The following is a 20931-nucleotide window of genomic DNA, read 5'->3' on the forward strand; positions in this document are numbered from 1 at the left end:
GATCAGAACCCCAGGGATTCTTCTTCACTGAACTAAAATTGGTTCCAAATAGAACCCTTGGGTTTCATATAGGGTTCTATATGGAACCAATTTCGGTTCTATATAGAACCTTTAGGGGTGGCATATATGAAGCAAGTATAGAACCCTTTTTGTCTCTATCCAGAACCTTTTTTTCTAAGAGTGTAGCCTATACATTTAAAAAGTTTAAAACCATCATTTTGATTTCATGGACTGCAATCCTTGCATCCATCGTATGAATTGGAGAGTGGTTATTTCACCAGCCCCCATCCCAGTCTAGAGCAATCAGGAGGCCTGAGGGGGACTGGATTCGGCATAAAGAAATCTATCAGTTGAGAACCGACCGGCCAGTGGTCTGTCACATTCACTTGCTTTATTTTAGCCTTTATTTAGAGCATTTTATTGAGGCAGACACGGTGCTGAAACGGCCTATGAAACAGCAGGTATAACGCTATAGTGTGGACGGGCGGCTGCCATGCACCTGTTGCTGTAAAAACACAGATGAAAGTGTGTGCCGCTTCAACACGTTTTGTATTTATGTATAGGTCTATTTCCTTTCCTCTGTGAAAGCATTAGGCCTATAACGTGAGTGCACGGTATACATTTTGGGGATAGAGCTAGTGCGTGCATATGATTTACAAGGTGATGGATGAGGGACGGTGGCGCGATGGGGTCCCGTCGGCGCACCAGCCATTCAATCCCGAATTACCTAAATGCACCGTGACGCTCCGCTCGAGGCGGCCCGTGTCTAACCGGGTTAGAGTCAGAGCGGGCGACAGTTCTATGACTAGTGGTGCCAGGTCGGTGGTGGAAAAAAAGCAGAGAGAGGGGGGGGACTGCATGGGCCCCGGTTATGATTCTGGGTCCGGTTCGTGCGCGCCCCAAGGACCGCAAAACCCTTTGTTGAGCTCGTGGAATAGGAGAGCAAATCGAATCATTGGAACCTGGGCATCCAAAATACCTGAAAAATGACAGACACATTGAATACAGATCAATCCGAAATTATGCTTCAGAAAATATCACAATCACACACCAGTTAGGCATATGTGGAAACATGTATCGGACATTTTGTTTAGATAATTCGTTTATATAGTTGATTAACTGGAGTAAACTGATTAAGCTGTAACAGTACGCGGTGGCATACAGTGTTGAAACAACAACTTGTTATATTGCATTGAAGTTGACAATATTTTTTTTAATGGAAAGTGAGTGGTAGCCTCCAATTTGTAAGTCGCTCTGGATAAGAGCGTCTGCTAAATGATGTAAATGTAAATGTAAATGTCCTATAGAGCAGCTTAACGTAACAACACCGGTATTGCGAGGAGATGGATATATGTTGAAGGGAAACTGAGTAAGCTATTAGCCTATAGGTGTGTAGTCCTATTTGTATTTTTTTATTTAACCTGCAAGTTACGAGCCTGTAGGTCTACAATAACCACCCGAGCAAGAAATCAAAACACAGCAACAAAAACAGCCCAATGGACAACACAAAACAAGTTAAAGTATGCCCATAGGCCTTTAGGTCTATCGACATGCATAATATGCATATTAATGGAGACAACGGTGAGATGAGACATACAAAAGAGTTCAAGAGTCCATGAAAATGACCATGATTAAAGGGGACTGGAAACACTAGGATTTAGAACGCCAGCTACCTGTAACTGTAAATCGCCATATTGGATTTACTTCCTAAAGTGTTTCCATTCCCCTTTAAGCTTTGAAAAGCAGAGACAGAAACGAAAATGAACCGATGACTACTGTGACTGCATGTTATTATCAAAATTATGAAAAACATAACCAGATATTTGTTTTATTGTATATTATTTTATAGGCCTGCAAGATTGTGTTATTTAGTTTTATAATTAAGCAATAAGGCCCGAGGGGGTGTGGTATATGGCCAATATACCACGCCTAAGGGCTGTTCTTACACACAATGCAGACACAGCCCTTAGCCGTGGTATATTGACCATATATCACAAACCCCCGAGGTGTCTTATTGCTATTATAAACTGGTTACCAACGTAATTAGAGCAGTTAAAATAAATGTTTTGGCATACCCGTGGTATGCCACGGCTGTTAGCCAATCAGCATTCAGGGCTCAAACCACCCAGTTTATAATGTATAATTGATATCGTTGGCAAATATGAACGACCATTCTCTCCCTGTGCTCTCCGCCCTTCTAACGCAAGACTCGACTCCCTGCATGGGAACCGTGCTTGACCGCGCGCCCTGGCTGGCTCCACGGTGTGATATGCGTTCAGACAACATACATTTTCAAGAAATTTCCCGACTTTATTGATGTTGTCGGAGACATGTTGTGAGCGGAGAAACCCCAGTCCCGACACAACAAGATGCGGGTTATTCAATGGGATATAAACATGGCAGGGCGGCGTCTTGTAATGGCATTAGACGGGGCCACTGGTCAAGCGGTGATAATACGAGAAGAGCCCTCTGTGGCTATCGAAAGCCGCTCTTTTACATATAAAACCGTATTATATCATTACACACACACACACACACACACACACACACACACACACACACACAGGGCCAGTGTCCACACTCCCATAATCAATTTAGCACGCGCGTAAACGGTTAATTTAGCAACACAAGTTCCAAGGGTTTGGACTATATAATTTAGTCGAATATAGGCTATTTTCCTCTAACGAAAAGTCTCTTAATTTCTCAAACTGTTGAATTACAGACCTAGAAATAGCAGAGAGGACAATCCTGGTTATGTATGCAACTGATAATTCATGTATTTAATAAAAATTAAATCGATTTAGTGCTCACTTCCATTTCAGCCCCGGAATATGACGAGACGCTGATATTGTGCTCTAACCACACTTGGCATTATAAGCTTATGGCCCAAGATGCGCGTGCCAGTGTGTTTCATATCACGTTGGATGCCACTGAACAATAACTTTAAACTAATTTATGGGAAGTCAATGCGTTTATGAAAGCTTTCCACAGATTGAAACGCGTTTAGTTTGGGTCTGCAGTCAGGGAACACATAAGCCCCATACATAGGCTATCACTCTTATACTGAGAGAAAGGAGACATCTCGAACAACATCAAATAAAATATTTAATTCCAGAAATCAGAATCATATCAGGAGTTTCTCTTGCATAAAGACGTCTGGCTGAGGGGGTTAACTTCGAGCGCATTAGTAATGCATGAGTAGTGGGAGGGGGCTGGCCGCGCACGATGCCCCCCAATAGACTCTCGAGACATTGTCATGGAAAGAGACCACCGCCTCGCTATTGTCTCGCGGACTGCCAAGTTTATTATAAACACTGCGCGAGCTGGCGGGTGCGCTGTCATACGGAGCGCAAAGCGAGGTGGTCAGGCAGGGAGCGAGAGAGAGAGAGAAACTGAGGTGGATGGAAGAGGAAGATACTGATACTGAGAGAGAAAGAAAGAGATTTCTGGAATATTGCTGTCAAGGAAGAGAGAAAGACGTGAATAAATAAATATATGGTCAAATCACCCTGCTTTGACTGAAAACAAGAAAACCAAATTGAAGAGAGGGACTGCTAACTCGGGGACCTAAAGCTGGTCCTTGGAGAAATTTGAAAACTGAACTCATTCTGTGGTGTTTTTCCAGCTTCAACGTTTTAATTCCTCTCGAATCCTGAGAAGTACATTTCATCAAGCGCTCGCCCCAGAGTTGTCGTTCTCGCGCCTCCATGTATAAAATGGATTACTCCTACCTGAACTCATATGACTCGTGCATGGCGGCCATGGAGGCATCGGCCTACGCGGACTTCAGCTCCTGCAGCCAGGCCAGCTCGTTCCAGTACAACCCGATCCGGACCGGGTTCGGTGCCAACCCGGGCTGCGCGCCCCTCAGCACCGCGAACTGCACGCTGGGGTCCCTGCGCGAGCACCAGCCCACACCCTATTCCACAGGTAAGAGCGCGCAGAGGGCATGGGGAGCGGGTATAGTGGGGCATGAGCGGGAAATCAGGCATGCAGGAGTTTCATCTCCAGCTGCAAATGTCTGGGGATATTGGCTATAGTAAAGCGTGCGTAAAATGTCATTTTTGTTATTTGGTTATACCAACTAGGCTAATCGAAGAAGGTAAGACATTTGATTTGATTAATGAAAACCCAATCAATCGAAATTAAACATATTCTGTTTTATATTCTCATACCTCTTAATTTTGAGGGTCGCTCAAATCTAACCTCTTGTTTTATGTTCGTTGGCATGGGGATAATTCAATCAGTGTAAAATTCGTTAGGGTGCAAATATATCTGTATTATCAACTAATCAAATTTGAAATCGATTTAGTCAATTTAAAACAAATTAGGCCTATCCTAAAATGTACCTTATTTTATCCATAATTTTCTATTTAATTCGTTATGTGGTCATGATTCGACTGTGCAATTCAAATGTTTGCTACATTGCCATACATTTCCATTTTTATGATTTATGTCATTATGGTTGAACATGCAAATGTGTTTATTTATTTAAAATGTTGCAGGATGAAATCTCTTGAGATGCACCAGCTCGTTTTCAAGTGAACCCCCACCCACCCACCCTACAAAAAATGAAACAAACAAACAATAGCCTACTTAGTAACAACGATAATATGTCAACTACTGTCTTATAATGATAACAATGAAATAATAATAATAAACCAAAACTTACATTAACAGAACTACTGATAGGCCTACAACTAATAACAACTTCTTTTTTTTCAACAAATGGTTGAATAGCGCAGGCTATGCCACCTTATTCGAAAAGCGTACACCTGCCGCTGCGTCGAAAACGTGATTATTCCACTGCTTAAATCCAGATCAAGCGAATTACCACAATCTTTTTAGATAAGCTAATGTTTTAAAAAAAATATGCTTTTATTACAGCTCCAATGAAGGCAAACCAATGATTTATTCGAGAATATCTGTCTCTAATTATAAGTATGACACTTTTAATTTGAACACTTTAAAAATAAATTTGAATGAAACTGGCAGGTGGTCTATCACAACATTTAATTCAATGCCCTCGTTGATAGCCCATCAAATTCTGTTATTCCATGTTTAGCTTAGGCAAATTTGATCAAATTACACATTATTTAGGTTAGTTCATGGTATAATTACAACTAGGTCATTGCATAAATATAGTCATATATTTTGTACGATTATGGACTATTTACCTATCATTGCCATAGACTAAAGCAAAAGAGAAACATCAATAAAACTAACTCAGAATAATAAATGAAATCATTATGGGAACCACGATATTCACCTAGCCTACTGGTAGGCTATATACCGTTAGTTGGATTGATCAAGTCAATTATAAACGTGTTTTCTCCAGGAAAAAAACATTCAGCGTCAAGCTATAGCCTACCAGGTCAGACAAAATCAACTCCATAACATAGCCTATCGAAAAACGCCTACAATAAAACAGAGTTTATGATTTACAACACATCCATTTTGTTCTGATACCATACTTAATTAAAATCATTAATTGTTTGTTTTTTTTGTGATTGGTTGACTCCGCAGTTCCATATAAGTTCTTCTCGGACCCTTCCGGTTTGAACGAGAAGCGGAAACAGCGGCGCATAAGGACCACCTTCACGAGCTCACAGCTGAAGGAGCTGGAGCGCGTGTTCGCAGAGACCCACTACCCCGACATCTACACGCGCGAGGAGCTTGCACTCAAGATCGACCTTACTGAGGCACGGGTGCAGGTGAGTCCAGTGTTCTGATGAAAAACACGAATTGACAATAGAATGAAGTCACAATAGATGTAAAAAATATCATACATGTATGGGCCTACACCATCATGTATATATATATTTTTAGAATGCAACCAATTATTGTCCAAATTATTGCAATCTACCAAATTGTAATCTATACATCCTTCATATGAGTTTTATTTTAGCAATAGTATCTATTTCTTTGTGTATTTATTTTGTTGCCGTTTTCCTCTGGTTGTATGTTTAGACTTTTCAATGAGACTAAACTATATCGTCTGTCTGTGTCAGGTATGGTTCCAGAACCGGCGGGCTAAGTTCCGTAAGGTGGAGCGTGCGGCCAACTCTAAATCCGGTAACGGGACTGGGGGCTCAGGAGGGAATAATGGCTGTACTGGGGGTAAAAAGGGCGAACCCAGATCTTCCTCGGATGAGGACGAATCAAAAGAGTCCATCTGCAGTCCCACCCCTGACAGCACCGCATCGCTGCCCGGCTCAGCCAATGGGAACATGGGTAGCCCGGCCAGCCTCAGCCCCAGCCCCGCCCCTGCTAACGGTGGCTATGCTAACACCTCCAGCTCCCCCGTTCTGCAGGGGCTCAAACCCCCTGGCTGGCCCAGCCTAGGCCCTGCTAACCCAGGAATGGCCCAACCCGTGGCTCATGCTCCAGAGCTGCTGAAGGCGTGGCAGCCGGCAGACAGTATGACAGGGCCTTTCGCTGGCGTTCTCTCCTCCTTCCACCGGAAACCCAATGCGCTCAAGACTAACCTGTACTAGAGACACAGAGCAGAGATCTCTAGTATAACTACTGTATATCTATACTCTCCTTCCCCCTCTATCTACTGCCCCCCGGGACTACCCCCTTTAATTTATTACCACCAAGACACTCTACGTGGCAATTGTAGTTTGTGAGTGTGTGAGTGTTTGTGTTGAAGTGTGTGTAACATGCATCTCGTACGGGGAGTGTGTGTGTGTGTGTGTGTGTGTGTCAGTTGTTCTGTATGTTCTCACTCCAACAAAGCTACACCCCCCCCCAACACACACACTATACACAGTACGAAAGGCCTTAGCAGACATTGTGGTGCACTTAGTAACACTAGCTCCTAGCCCCTGTACCTCCTGATTAGTATGTGAACATGGCAGGGTGAAGGTAAACAGTCAGTCTCCCATGGGAGAATCAGGGGGACAAAACACAAACTGTTACCAGCAAGCACAACTTCCTTTATATCCCTGGCAGAGAGATGGGACCCCCAAATCCCTCTGTACTGGAGAGGGGACCCCCAAATCCAATTATCCCCCTGAAGACCAGACCCCCGCTCACATCCTCACTACACCCCACGCCAGTGAACCCGACACAACTCCTACTGTCAGACCCCCCCCCCATCCCCATTCCCACTGGACTACCAGCTCAAACCTCTCACGTATATGTATTCCTTTACCGTTCACATAGCGACGTACCCTGACTGGCTGACTGGCTGACTGACTGGCTGACTGGCTGACTGACTGACTGGCTGGCTGGGGGAAGGTGGGGGTAGAGGTTTAAGAGTTCTGTTTTGGGATTCAGGTCAGCATTGTTGGACATTCTCTGACCGCAGCTTGAACACTAGTGGACCAGTGGTCGACCGTTATTATTGCATAGAACAGGTCACTCTAATGGTCTGTGACACTACTCCCCCTGTGTTCCCCTGTCTACCTCTCTCCCTGTGTTACTATAGAGACGGCACTCAAGACAACTATACTGGCGCTCAGTTATTTATTGATGAGAACATAATGGAATAACAATAAACACGATTTTGTGACCAAAAGTCTTTTTAAATGGACAGATATCAAAATCTTGTAATTGAACATGATTTGTAAATAGTAATATAAATATTAGTTCTAGTCTTGAGTGTTTTTCCACATTGCTTTGAGGTGTTGTTCATTACAGAGCATGTCTCAGCTCATCGGCCCATCCTGTCTACATCAGGGCAAAGGGAAGGCTTATAGCAACTGTGTGAAGGGCTATAGAGGTTGTGTGAAGGGTAATAGCACTACTGTAATATTCTGTCAAATAAATCTAAAAGCATTGCTGTGTGTGTGTCCCTGGCTGTGAGCATTGGGGGGATGCTAAGGGATCATGTTATCACTCTTCCCTGCACTCACATAACTTATTTTCTTCTTCTCAAATAACCTCTCTCTCGGTCTCACTCTCTCTCACACCCACACACAGAAAAGGGTGTCACAGTGGCCAGTCTTCTGCTAGTCTCATCACCAATGAGGGAAAGTGTAAAAATATACTGATCCCTGTGTCAAAACTGAAGCTCCAGCAGCCAGTGATGGTGAAATCAGTCCTCATAGTAAGCTGGAGAGACAACATAACAAGATGTCCTCACCATTGACAAGTCAGTGTTACACCACCACTGAGAACTTCAGTCAGTTTAGTCCTGTTTTATTAACGTGTTGTATGATAGTGTATGTGTGTTGTGTTCAGTCCTGTTTTAATAACGTGTTGTATGATAGTGTATGTGTGTTGTGTTCAGTCCTGTTTTAATAACGTGTTGTATGATAGTGTATGTGTGTTTAGTCCTTCTGTTTTAATAACGTGTTGTATGATAGTGTATGATAGTGTATGATAGTGTATGTGTGTTCAGTCCTGTTTTAATAACGTGTTGTATGATAGTGTATGATAGTGTATGTGTGTTCAGTCCTGTTTTAATAACGTGTTGTATGATAGTGTATGATAGTGTATGATGGTGTATGATAGTGTATGATAGTGTATGTGTGTTCAGTCCTGTTTTAATAACGTGTTGTATGATAGTGTATGTGTGTTCAGTCCTTCTGTTTTAATAACGTGTTGTATGATAGTGTATGATAGTGTATGATGGTGTATGATAGTGTATGATGGTGTATGATGGTGTATGATAGTGTATGATAGTGTATGATGGTGTATGATAGTGTATGATGGTGTATGATAGTGTATGATGGTGTATGATGGTGTATGATGGTGTATGATAGTGTATGATGGTGTATGATAGTGTATGATGGTGTATGATGGTGTATGATGGTGTATGATAGTGTATGATGGTGTATGATAGTGTATGATAGTGTATGTGTGTTGTGTTCAGTCCTGTTTTAATAACGTGTTGTATGATAGTGTATGATAGTGTATGATGGTGTATGATAGTGTATGATGGTGTATGATGGTGTATGATGGTGTATGATGGTGTATGATAGTGTATGATGGTGTATGATGGTGTATGATGGTGTATGATGTGTGTTGTGTTAAACAATAAAGGCACTTCCTCCTTCCTGTCTATTTGAATCGTATTGTTCTTCCTTGTCCCCTCTTCGGTATTTCCATCAGAAACACATAAAACTTTCAAATGTAGTCAGTTATAGTGCCAAGAGAAACAAAACAGCGTTGACTGGTTAAATATTAGCTTTTTATTTGCTGAAAAAACAGACCGATAACAAGAGATCAACGGTTACACTGTTACAGCCAGAGAAAGACCAGACTGGAGCTCGAAACACTGACAATCTTTACAGTAAATAACCTACAGAGGATAATAGGGGAATAGGAAGGGGGTACAAGAGAAGGCACTGTAGGATAAGGCCCTAGGGAATAGGAAGGCACTGTAGGATAAGGCCCTAGGGAATAGGAAGGGGGTACAGGAGAAGGCTCTGTAGGATAAGGCCCTAGGGAATAGGAAGGCACTGTAGGATAAGGCCCTAGGGAATAGGAAGGGGGTACAGGAGAAGGCTCTGTAGGATAAGGCCCTAGGGAATAGGAAGGCACTGTAGGATAAGGCCCTAGGGAATAGGAAGGCACTGTAGGATAAGGCCCTAGGGAATAGGAAGGCACTGTAGGATAAGGCCCTAGGGAATAGGAAGGGGGTACAGGAGAAGGCTCTGTAGGATAAGGCCCTAGGGAATAGGAATGGGGTACAGGAGAAAGCTCTGTAGGATAAGGCCCTAGGGAATGCCAAGTCACTCACCCACCATTGCACCTTGTACCAAATGGTGGGTTGGACATCACTTTATATGCGCAGAAAGCTACATTTGTATGTGTTCATCTACAAAACCCTTTTGGGTAAACTCCCTCTTTACCTCTGTAGTCTGGTCTCCTTCACCACCAGCGGTTACCATACCCGGTCTGCTAGGTGGTTGCTACTGTAGTCTGGTCTCCTTCACCACCAGCGGTTACCATACCCAGTCTGCTAGGTGGTTGCTACTTAAAGTCCCCAGGACATTTACACTATTAGGCAAGACTGCCTTCTCGTCTTGTGCACCAGAGGCATGGAATAGTCTACAATCCATGCTTCATCTAGATATGTTAGTGCCACTGAATACATTTCAAATGTTGATGGGAGACTGTTACAGAGGAGTGTAAATATTTTTTTTAGGCTGGATCATGTTGTTGAGTTGTATTGTTGTATGTTTTAATTATGTAATGTATTGATTGTTGCTGCCATCTTGGCCAGATCTCCTTTGAAAAAGAGACTCTGGGTCTCAATGGGCTTTTCCTGGTTAAATAAAGGTTAAATAAAAAAATAAAAAAATAGGAGGGGGGTATAGGAGAAGGCACTGTAGGATAAGGCCCTAGGGAATGGGAGGGGGGTAGAGGAGATGGAATGGGAGAGGGGGGTAGAGGAGAAGGAATGGGAGAGGGAGTTGGAGGAGAAGGAATGGGAGAGGGGGGTAGAGGAGAAGGAATGGGAGAGGGGGTCATAGGAGATGGAATGGGAGAGGGGGGTAGAGGAGATGGAATGGGAGAGGGGGTAGAGGAGAAGGAATGGGAGAGGGGGGTAGAGGAGAAGGAATGGGAGAGGGGGATAGAGGAGAAGGAATGGGAGAGGGGGTAGAGGAGAAGGAATGGGAGAGGGGGGTAGAGGAGAAGGAATGGGAGAGGGGCATAGAGGAGAAGGAATGGGAGAGGGGGGTAGAGGAGAAGGAATGGGAGAGGGGGGTAGAGGAGAAGGAATGGGAGAGGGGGCATAGGAGATGGAATGGGAAAGGGGTTAGAGGAGAAGGAATGGGAGAGGGGGGCATAGGAGATGGAATGGGAGAGGGGGGCATAGGAGATGGAATGGGAGAGGGGGGTAGAGGAGAAGGAATGGGAGAGGGGGGTAGATGAGAAGGAATGGGAGAGGGGGGCATAGGAGATGGAATGGGAGAGGGGGATAGAGGAGAAGGAATGGGAGAGGGGAAGAGGAGAATGAATGGGAGAGGGGGGCATAGGAGATGGAATGGGAGAGGGGGGTAGGGGAGAAGGAATGGGAGAGGGGGATAGAGGAGAAGGAATGGGAGAGGGGGGTATAGGAGATGGAATGGGAGAGGGGGATAGAGGAGAATGAATGGGAGAGGGGGGTAGAGGAGAAGGAATGGGAGAGGGGGTAGAGGAGAAGGAATGGGAGAGGGGGGTAGAGGAGAAGGAATGGGAGAGGGGGGCATAGGAGATGGAATGGGAGAGGGGGGTAGAGGAGAAGGAATGGGAGAGGGGGGTAGAGGAGAAGGAATGGGAGAGGGGGTAGAGGGAGAAGGAATGGGAGAGGGGGGCATAGGAGATGGAATGGGAGAGGGGGGCATAGGAGATGGAATGGGAGAGGGGAGTAGAGGAGAAGGAATGGGAGAGGGGGTAGAGGAGAAGGAATGGGAGAGGGGGTAGAGGAGAAGGAATGGGAGAGGGGGTAGAGGAGAAGGAATGGGAGAGGGGGTAGAAGAGAAGGAATGGGAGAGGGGGGTAGAGGAGAAGGAATGGGAGAGGGGGGTAGAGGAGAAGGAATGGGAGAGGGGGGTAGAGGAGAAGGAATGGGAGAGGGGGGTAGAGGAGAAGGAATGGGAGAGGGGGGTAGAGGAGAGGGAATGGGAGGGGCTATTTTATGCTATAGGGTTAAACAACTGGTGACATCATCAGATAAACACTAAATTCACTCACATTTCTCCTGTTTCCACTCATTCCCCATTTTTTACAACAGTCAAAGAACGTCAACATATACATTTATATAAAACATAATCATGAACGTTAAAGTATAATGTTAAAAAAGTCCTTAATATGACTTTGTGTGTCTTCAGTATTTACCCTGTGTTCCTATTGAGGTTGACAGGACAACAGCACCACCATGTGGTGAAGTGAACAACCAGCAGCCTGTGATGTCTGGCAGTCTTTCTCAGTAAGGATCCTGGGGACCCACTGTGTGTAGGCTGGACTTCCCTCTAGCTCAGCATCAATAAGACACTAATTAGTACATGGACTACAATAAGACACTAATTAGTACATGGACTACAATAAGACACTAATTTGTACATGGACTACTGCATGATGGGTACAGTAGTTTGTGCTACTGAAGAAAGGGGGCCTTGGACTCCAGCACGGATCAACAAAACAACAACAACAACAACAGAATGTGTTGAGAAGAGGCTCAGTCATACTGATAGAGGAAGGTCTCAGTGCTGGTGTGGCTCCATTCCCTTTATCTCTAAAACATAAAACATGCACACTAAAAAACACTGAACCAATGAATACATAATCATACTGATACTCCTATTCATGAGCGGAATAACAACAACAATAAACTAAGTTCTAGCAAGGTGTTTTCCTGGCTGAGGCTAGTGATGTCACCCAAGAAAAACTCTGTCCTCTCAGTCGCAGCCTGATGATGTCACTGAATGTCTACTCCATCCCAGGAGCAGAATGAGAGCGAGGGAAGGGGCGCGGGGGTGTTGGTCAGGGATCTGTTAGGGGGGTAGCAGGGTAGAGGACCATGTTGTGATGCTTAACAAAGGATTGAAATGTTTGTACTGTTTAAATAAGGCTGGCTAACACAACACCCACAGTTATGATAACATAGACACACACAGCACAATACATTAAAAAAAAAAAAGGACGTTTGTTGTTCGTCAAAAGAAAGTATAATGGAGGGAGTGCAATTTCTCTCAGAAGGCACAGTCTGGCATGGGTTAGCACGTCTCAGCTCAGTTCAGATTGGATTGGGCCAGCATGGCCCAGTATGCACCGGTTCAGACCGGTTCAGCTCACTTCTGCTGCGTCTGCTGTCTCAGGCTCTCCAGCAGAATCCTCTTGTGGGCAGGGTCTAGAACGCCCGCCTCCTCTAGGTCCTCCTCCGTGATGTCACTGAGAAGGAAGAACAACGGTTGGATGACATTCATGAAGTGACATGTTTCATGTTTTATTACCGACATATTATCTGATTGGAAGAGAGAGCGTGTACCTGAGGAACTCGAGGTCGTCCCAGCCGTTGTGTAACAGACCTTCCTCATATCGCTCCAGCCCCAGCCTCTGTAACCACTCTCCCACAGAGGACTCCCCCACGGAGAGAGACGAGCTACTGCTTCCCCACAGCGCCTACACACACACGCACACGCACACACACACGCACACACACACACACACACACACACACACTTTGAGACTGGAGAAGTTTTTCATTAATACATCAAAATAATAACCTATTCCCAACATTACATTTTACATTTTAGTCATTTAGCAGACGCTCTTATCCAGAGCGACTTACAGTTAGTGAGTGCATGAGCACTTCTCTTTGTGTTCTATTCATAGTACACACCCACACACCCACCCACACCCACACCCACACCCACCTCCTCTGGTAGGTCTTCAGCGATGCTCTCTGTGATGGGGGCTCGGGGAGGGAAGGTGCGACAGGCGTCCCCTAACCCCAACCCCTGGCCTCTGAGGTGGGGGGGTGCAGAGGGGGAACGGGGGGGAGGGGGGTACTCGCTCTCACTCAGTGTCTTCGCCATCTGCAGCACCGAACACGATTGGTCGTCCAGCCCCCCGGCCCCTCCCGCTCCCCTCCTAAAGCCCTCCCCCAGGACGAAGGCAGGACTGGGATTGGCTGTGGGGATCGTCACCTCGGCCAGGTCGGGGTACAGGGGGCGGGGTTTAGAGAAGGAGGTGTCAGCCATCTCCAGTACTCCTTTAGGGAGGGGGGGAGGGGGGAAGTCAGGAGGAGGACGGTTCAGTGTGCCACCCGCTCCGCCCCCAAGGGCTGCCCCTCCCCCTAACCCCACCCCCACACTCCCATCATCCTCTGGGGACCCCTCCTCACCGATGGGCCGGACAGGGTGTCCAGCCGTGTGCCTGCGGGGTTGGGAGGACCCTGAGGGGGGCTTGCCCCTGCCCCCTCCAGTTGGGAGTACCTTACCGGCCGGGGGGGAGCAGGTGGAGGGGAGGAGATCTGAGGACAGGGAGGCAGCTGATTGGTTAGGAACGCCCTCCAGGATGTAGTAGGCAGGGTTATTGTAGCTGTTGTTCTTACAGGCGGAGGGGTCTCCCTCTGCAGAGTCCTGCTTAGCCCTGGAACACACACAGCAGGAGCTTTAGGTGTGCGTGTGTTTGTGTAAATGTGAGTGTGTGTGTGTGTGAGAAGAGTGTGTGTGTGTGTGTTACCTGGCTGCAGTCCCCTCCTCCTTGGTGCTCCTCTCCGCCTCCTCGCTCACCTTCCCAAGCTCCGCCCCCACGTTTTTGCGTGTTAAATACGGCCTGCGAGACACGGAGGAACACGCTAAGAACATGCTATAGAACACGCTAAGAACATGCTATAGAACATGCTAAGAACATGCTATAGAACACACTATAGAACACACTTAAGAAGTTTATGGTTTTACGCCACAGCGTGGTTAGGAATGGGAGTGGGGGGGTGGTTACTCACTTGACGTAGTCATGTCCTGATCGGGGGGGCAGAGTGGATCTGCCTTTGGGTCCTCCCGTCTCATCTTTATCCACACTGATCCACTCTACAGGACACACAAATCAATCAATATCAATCAACCAAACACTTTCCTTGTCCTTTTCCACACAGATTCCTGGACAGACAGACAGACAGACAGAGTGTTACCATAGAGCCTCTCCCTGGTGCCCATCCTCTCTGCAGGCACGCGGACCCTCATAGAGCCTCTGATGTTGCCCGTCTCCTCCCCTCTGTGGGACAGGTAGGTATGGAACTGCTGTGCTGTACTGCCGATCATGGACTTCAGAGCCAACACACACTCTCCTGAGGGAAGACACACACATTCACACCATCAATATAACACACCAGGGTCTCGTTAGCCAGAAATAGCCGTTTTTTTGGGGGCAAAAATAAATAAATGAAAAGCTGATAAATAAAACTGGCACCGGCCAATTGTCAGTGAAAATGAAAAAATCCCATTGCAAAAGAATTATTTTTAGCCTATTCATTGATGAAAATACCAGTCGATGGAAATACATGACCGGTGCAGATCGGTCTATAGGTTAATTCGCATAATTTTGTGGAATTAAATTGCACGTGTATTTACGTTAGTTGTTATGATTTATCACCTAGTTTGAGCGGAAAACCTGTCAGACAGTGGGAGACTTGCTGCTACAGCTCCTGTTGCTGCTGGAGTGAAACGTGCTTTTATAAGCCCAATCATTGTGCAACAATTCTAAATGCAATCGACATTTTTTGACAGCTTTGATATAATTTTTTTCAGCTAGTAATTGAAGCACGCTTCCCATTTGCCATTCAAGTGCTTAGGCATTGGTAGGCAGGCTTCAGCGCGTCACACACCACTTTGCAATGTGAGTTGGATGCAATTTATGCATTTTGAAAACGTATTCTTAAATTGTTGAAACTTTAATGTTTTACTTCATATTATAAGGCATGTCTTACCTTGCTTCAAAGTAGCCGAGCACAATAAATCTGTTTCTATAAATGTGGAGGCAATTATTTTATAAAGACTTTCATATGCCATTGAAACAAGTAGCCTATTTCTTTCATGTTCTATTGGTTTTCAAATAAACTTTCTTTCATTGTCCAGTAGCCAAAGGCACAATCGTAGTAATATTCGCAACCAATGCTAGTTATTGCGTCTTTAGATCTCCCATCTTTCTAAATTTCTAACAGATGTTTTCATCTCTGTCACATGAAACCACTTGCGTGGTGTTTTTCCCCTAATTGCATTATGGAACGAACATTCAGATGTCGGATCTTAATATGACCCATTTCGTCGCAGGAGGAAAATAAGCCTGCAGCAGGAGGATTATACAATAACATAGACTGCAGGTCCACTGGGCTTCAGTTCAAGTAGCCTATGTAAGCTACGTGTAGGCTACAGCGCGTCTCGTGGGAATTCTAATAAATGGACAATATTTTTTTTTTGATAAATTGTTTTATGGTAAGACTTTACTTGACATCTAGCATCATAACACATTATGACATGGTCATAACTATGTCCTAACAGTTGCCATAACGTGTCCTAACATGTCATAATATGGTCATAACACAGTCATGACACATATGTGGTCCTCTGTAGCTCAATTGGTAGAGCATGGCGCTTGTAACGCCAGGGTAGTGGGTTCGATCCCCGGGACCACCCATACGTAAAAAATTTATGCACACATGACTGTAAGTCGCTTTGGATAAAAGTGTCTGCTAAATGGCATATTATTATTATTATTATTATTATTATATTTAGACCTGTTGTGACATATATTATTTTATTTTATGGCTGGTTAAGAGTGTCAAAACCCACAAAACCTACCACACAAGGCAAAACATTCCATTACACCATAGCCTACTTGTCAACAGTATCTGAAATTGACCATATTAAATTATCATTGCAATTACGCACACATTGATGTCAGAAATGCACCTACCCCAATGCTCTGTTGCTGATGACTGGGATGAATGCAGGAGCAGGACAAGACACTCTCTTTTTGACTGATGACTGACATAAGGGTATGTACAGTACCAGTCAAAAGTTTGGACACACCTACTCATTCAAGGGTTTTGCTTTATTTTTACTATTTTCTACATTGTAGAATAATAGTGAAGACATCAAAACTATGGAAATAACACATATGGAATCATGTAGTAACCAAAAAAGTGTTAAACAAATCAAAATATATTTTATATTTAAGATTCTTCAAATAGCCACCCTTTGCCTTGATGACAGCTTTGCACACTCTTGGCATTCTCTCAACCAGCTTCATGATGAATGCTTTTCCAACAGTCTTGAAGGAGTTCCCACATATTCTGAGCACTTGTTGGCTGCTCATCCCAAACCATCTCAATTGGGTTGAGTCAGGTGATTGTGGAGGCCAGGTCATCTGATGCAGCACTCCATCACTCTCCATGGTCAAATAGCCCTTACACAGCCTGGAGGTGTGTTTTGGGTCATTGTCCTGTTGAAAAACAAATGATAGTCCCACTAAGCGCAAACCAGATATCGCTACAGAATGCTGTGGTAGCCATGCTGGTTAACTGTACCTTGAATTCTACATACATCACAGACAGTGTCACCATCAAAGCACCCTCACACCATCACACCTCCTCCTCCATGCTTCACGGTGGGAACCACACATGCAGAAATCATCCGTTCCCCTACTCTGCGTCTCACAAAGACACAGCGGTTGGAACCAAATATCTCACATCAGACCAAAGGACAGACTTCCACCGGTCTAATGTCCATTGCTCATGTTTCTTGGCCCAAGCAAGTCTGTTCTTCTTATTGGTTTCCTTTAGTAGTGGTTCCTTTGCAGCAATTCGACCATGAAGGCCTGATTCACGCAGTCTCCTCTGAACAGTTGATGTTGAGATGTGTCTGTTACTTGAACTCTGTGAAGCATTTATTTGGCCTGCAATCTGAGGTGCAGTTAACCCTAATAAATGTATCCTCTGCAGCAGAGGTAACTCTGGGTCTTCCTTTCCTGTGGCGGTCCTCATGAGAGCCAGTCTCATCATAGCGCTTCATGGTTTTTGCGACTGCACTTGAAGAAACTTTCAAAGTTCTTGAAAATTCAGGATTGAATGATCTTAAAGTAATGATGGACTGTTGTTTCTCTTTGCTTATTTGAGCTGTTCTTGCCATAATATGGACTTGGTCTTTTACCAAATAGGGCTATCTTCTGTATACCAACCCTACCTTGTCAGAACACAACTGATTGGCTCAAACGCATTAAGGAAAGAAATTCCCCAAATTAACTTTTAACAAGGCACACCTGTTAATTGAAATGCATTCCAGGTGACTACCTCATGAAGCTGGTTGAGAGAATGCCAAGAGAGTGCAAAGCTGTCATCGAGGCAAAGGGTGGCTACTTTGAAGAATCTCAAATATAAAATATATTTTGATTTGTTTAACACTTTTTTGGTTACTATATGATTCCATATGTGTTATTTCATAGTTTTGATGTCTTCACTATTATTCTACAATGTAGAAAATAGTACAAATAAAGAAAAACCATTGAATGAGTAGGTGTGTCCAAACTTTTGACTGGTACTGTATGTTATAGGCCTATCTGGCTTACATGATTCTCATGGTCATAATGCTTCTTGACAGTGTCATCAAGTTTATTTTCTTAGTCCAAGTAAAGTGACACAGGATGGTCATAATGCTTCTTGACAGTGTCATAAAGTATATTTTCTACAAGTTCTTTAAAATATGATGATAAAAATATGACTGTAAATAATTCATTACAACAACAACAAAGGATTTAAGAAACAAACTTTAAAACAAAAAGAAATGTCTTTGCAGATATATATATTTTAAAATAAACGTGGGTTTTGACATGCTTATGTAGATGTAATAACCAGCCATAAAATAAGGCAATATATGTCACAACAGGTGTAAATATATGGGTCATGACAGTGTTATGCCCATATTATGACAAGTTATTTCTGCGGTTATCACATACTATGACATGGTTATGACCGTGTCATAACATGTTATGACGCTTGATGTCAAGGAAAGTGTTACCGTTTTGGTATATGTTCAAGGCAAGCATTAGGCAAAATCAATTCATGTTTATCTCAGCGCCTGTGTATTCCAGCGGGTACAGCTGCTGACAACCGCACAAACATGCCAGAGTAGGCATGGGTTAGAATCTGGCCCACTACTCACCTTTGAATTTTTGGAGGATCTAGTACTGTTCTAGTTACTCTCTGTGGGCTGGACTGTCTGGAGGAACTAGTACTGTTCTAGTTACTCTCTGTGGGCTGTACTGTCTAGAGGAACTAGTACTGTTCTAGTTACTCTCTGTGGGCTGTACTGTCTAGAGCAGGGTTCTTCAATCCTGGTCCTGGAGGGCCGAAACACCTCTGTTTTTCATCCTCTCCTTCTAATCAGGGGCTATTCAGACCTGAAAACCAGGTGAGTGCAATTACTACCGTAGTAGAAGTGTTTCGGCCCTCCGACCATTGAGACCTGGTCTAGAGGAACTAGTACTGTTCTAGTTACTCTCTGTGGGCTGTACTGTCTAGAGGAACTAGTACTGTTCTAGTTACTCTCTGTGGGCTGTACTGTCTAGAGGAACTAGTACTGTTCTAGTTACTCTCTGTGGGCTGTACTGTCTAGAGGAACTAGTACTGTTCTAGTTACTCTCTGTGGGCTGTACTGTCTAGAGGAACTAGTACTGTTCTAGTTACTCTCTGTGGGCTGTACTGTCTAGAGGAACTAGTACTGTTCTAGTTACTCTCTGTGGGCTGTACTGTCTAGAGGAACTAGTACTGTTCTAGTTACTCTCTGTGGGCTGTACTGTCTGGAGGAACTAGTACTGTTCTAGTTACTCTCTGTGGGCTGGACTGTCTGGAGGAACTAGTCCTGTTCTAGTTACTCTCTGTGGGCTGGACTGTCTGGAGGAACTAGTCCTGTTCTAGTTACTCTCTGTGGGCTGGACTGTCTAGAGGAACTAGTCCTGTTCTAGTTACTCTCTGTGGGCTGTACTGTCTGGAGGAACTAGTACTGTTCTAGTTACTCTCCGTGGGCTGTACTGTCTGGAGGAACTAGCACTGTTCTAGTTACTCTCTGTGGGCTGGACTGTCTGGATGAACTAGTACTGTTCTAGTTACTCTCTGTGGGCTGTACTGTCTGGAGGAACTAGTACTGTTCTAGTTACTCTCTGTGGGCTGTACTGTCTAGAGGAACTAGTACTGTTCTAGTTACTCTCTGTGGGCTGGACTGTCTGGAGGAACTAGTACTGTTCTAGTTACTCTCTGTGGGCTGTACTGTCTAGAGGAACTAGTACTGTTCTAGTTACTCTCTGTGGGCCGGATTGTCTGGAGGAACTAGTACTGTTCTAGTTTCTCTGTGGGCTGTACTTGTACTAATTTCTGAAGTACGTAACGTACTCTGTTAGATTTGACCAAATCACTTCAGTTACATAGATTTATATTATTATATCCTCGCTGTCGGATGAAAACCTCCTAATCAGATTTGGTGTTTATTCTTTACATGAATCGATACTATTGGTTCCTCTTTACGTCTGTATGAACATTTCACAACCCCTTGACCAATTAAATGTATTCAAAATAGCTTGTCATCAAAACTCTTTAAGCCCATCGGCTCTCAAAGTTCTCAGTCAAACCCAGTTATATCTCCACCAGGCTCTTGAAGTGAAGCACACTTCACTCCTGAGGGGTTTTTTGTTCTTGGGTTCTCAGCCAGACTCAATCAGAGTTAAGTTGCACTTTAATTACCTTCTGCCTTTGTAATATTATATATTTCTGGAGTAAGATAAGTATTTCTAAGATATAATTTGCTGTAAATCAAATGGCTAGATAGCTAACTTTCTAGCTAGTTACTAGTTAGCTAGCTTTGGCTAACTCAGAATCGGACAGAGGTTTTTACCTCCCCATATAATCTCTGTTTGTTGGCCAACTAGCCACCTTGTCATTGGCATAAAGAGTGAACAGATTAATCAGATGTGTGTGGCAATAGCTAACTAGTTATCACATTAGGTTGCCAATAGATAAACTGGCTAAGCTAGTTAGCATCCTCCCACACATTGCTCTCTCTCACTCTCTCTCTGTGTGTGTGTGTGTGTGTGTCTAAATGTCATTCTGTTTTTATGACAAGGTCTATAAGCACCTCTGTCATACAGTCAGTGTATCATCTCAGTAAGCTTTTTGTGCCATATACTAAATCAACTTTTTTGTTTTTGTTTTTATTTACAGCTTGTAGTGGCACAACCGAAGGGGAGGAGAATGGGCCAGCTAAGAAAATAAAAGACCCTTCAAAGTGGAAAGGAGAGGTTTGGAAGAGAAGGGGGATTGAGGGTAACTTCGGTTTTGTCTAGAAGGGATACAGCTTTTGTCAAAACTTGTCTTTTCGGGGGCCTCCCGAGTGGCGCAGTGGTCTAAGGCACTACATTTTTCTAATAAAATAATGGCCAGTTTTTTGTATAAGTAGAAGCTCAAACTGTTTGGGCACAGACCTGGATAGTATGATAGAGCTC

At 44.2% G+C, this 20931-nt stretch overlaps 2 protein-coding genes across 2 annotated transcripts in view; one reads left to right on the forward strand and one right to left on the reverse strand.

Annotated features, from left to right (window-relative positions):
* Positions 1-2983: 2983 nt before the first annotated feature.
* Positions 2984-6749, forward strand: LOC121566799 (paired mesoderm homeobox protein 2A-like). The gene is made up of 3 exons (XM_041876680.2): positions 2984-3930; positions 5527-5714; positions 6012-6749. The coding sequence occupies exons 1-3, from the start codon at positions 3708-3710 to the stop codon at positions 6495-6497; spliced, it is 897 nt and encodes a 298-aa protein (XP_041732614.1). The 5' UTR covers positions 2984-3707; the 3' UTR covers positions 6498-6749.
* Positions 6750-11496: 4747 nt separating this feature from the next.
* Positions 11497-20931, reverse strand: part of inppl1a (inositol polyphosphate phosphatase-like 1a) — a 58972-nt gene continuing 49537 nt past the window's right edge. The window contains exons 22-27 of the mRNA XM_041876681.2: positions 14576-14731; positions 14390-14474; positions 14128-14220; positions 13317-14034; positions 12929-13062; positions 11497-12831 (exon numbers count right to left, since the gene is read on the reverse strand). Of these exons, the coding sequence (XP_041732615.1) occupies positions 12732-12831; positions 12929-13062; positions 13317-14034; positions 14128-14220; positions 14390-14474; positions 14576-14731 (1286 nt within the window). The 3' untranslated portion in view covers positions 11497-12731. The remainder of the gene's footprint in view (positions 12832-12928; positions 13063-13316; positions 14035-14127; positions 14221-14389; positions 14475-14575; positions 14732-20931) is intronic.

This window comes from Coregonus clupeaformis, chromosome 5 (assembly GCF_020615455.1).
Source record: "Coregonus clupeaformis isolate EN_2021a chromosome 5, ASM2061545v1, whole genome shotgun sequence".
NCBI classification, from domain to species: domain Eukaryota; kingdom Metazoa; phylum Chordata; class Actinopteri; order Salmoniformes; family Salmonidae; genus Coregonus; species Coregonus clupeaformis.

Coding starts and splice junctions, on each gene's coding strand:
- LOC121566799 (XM_041876680.2), top strand. CDS start 3,708: ATGTATAAAATGGATTACTCCTACCTGAACTCATATGACTCGTGCATG. Junction 3,931..5,526: donor GCCCACACCCTATTCCACAG/GTAAGAGCGCGC, acceptor TTGACTCCGCAG/TTCCATATAAGTTCTTCTCG. Junction 5,715..6,011: donor TTACTGAGGCACGGGTGCAG/GTGAGTCCAGTG, acceptor TGTCTGTGTCAG/GTATGGTTCCAGAACCGGCG.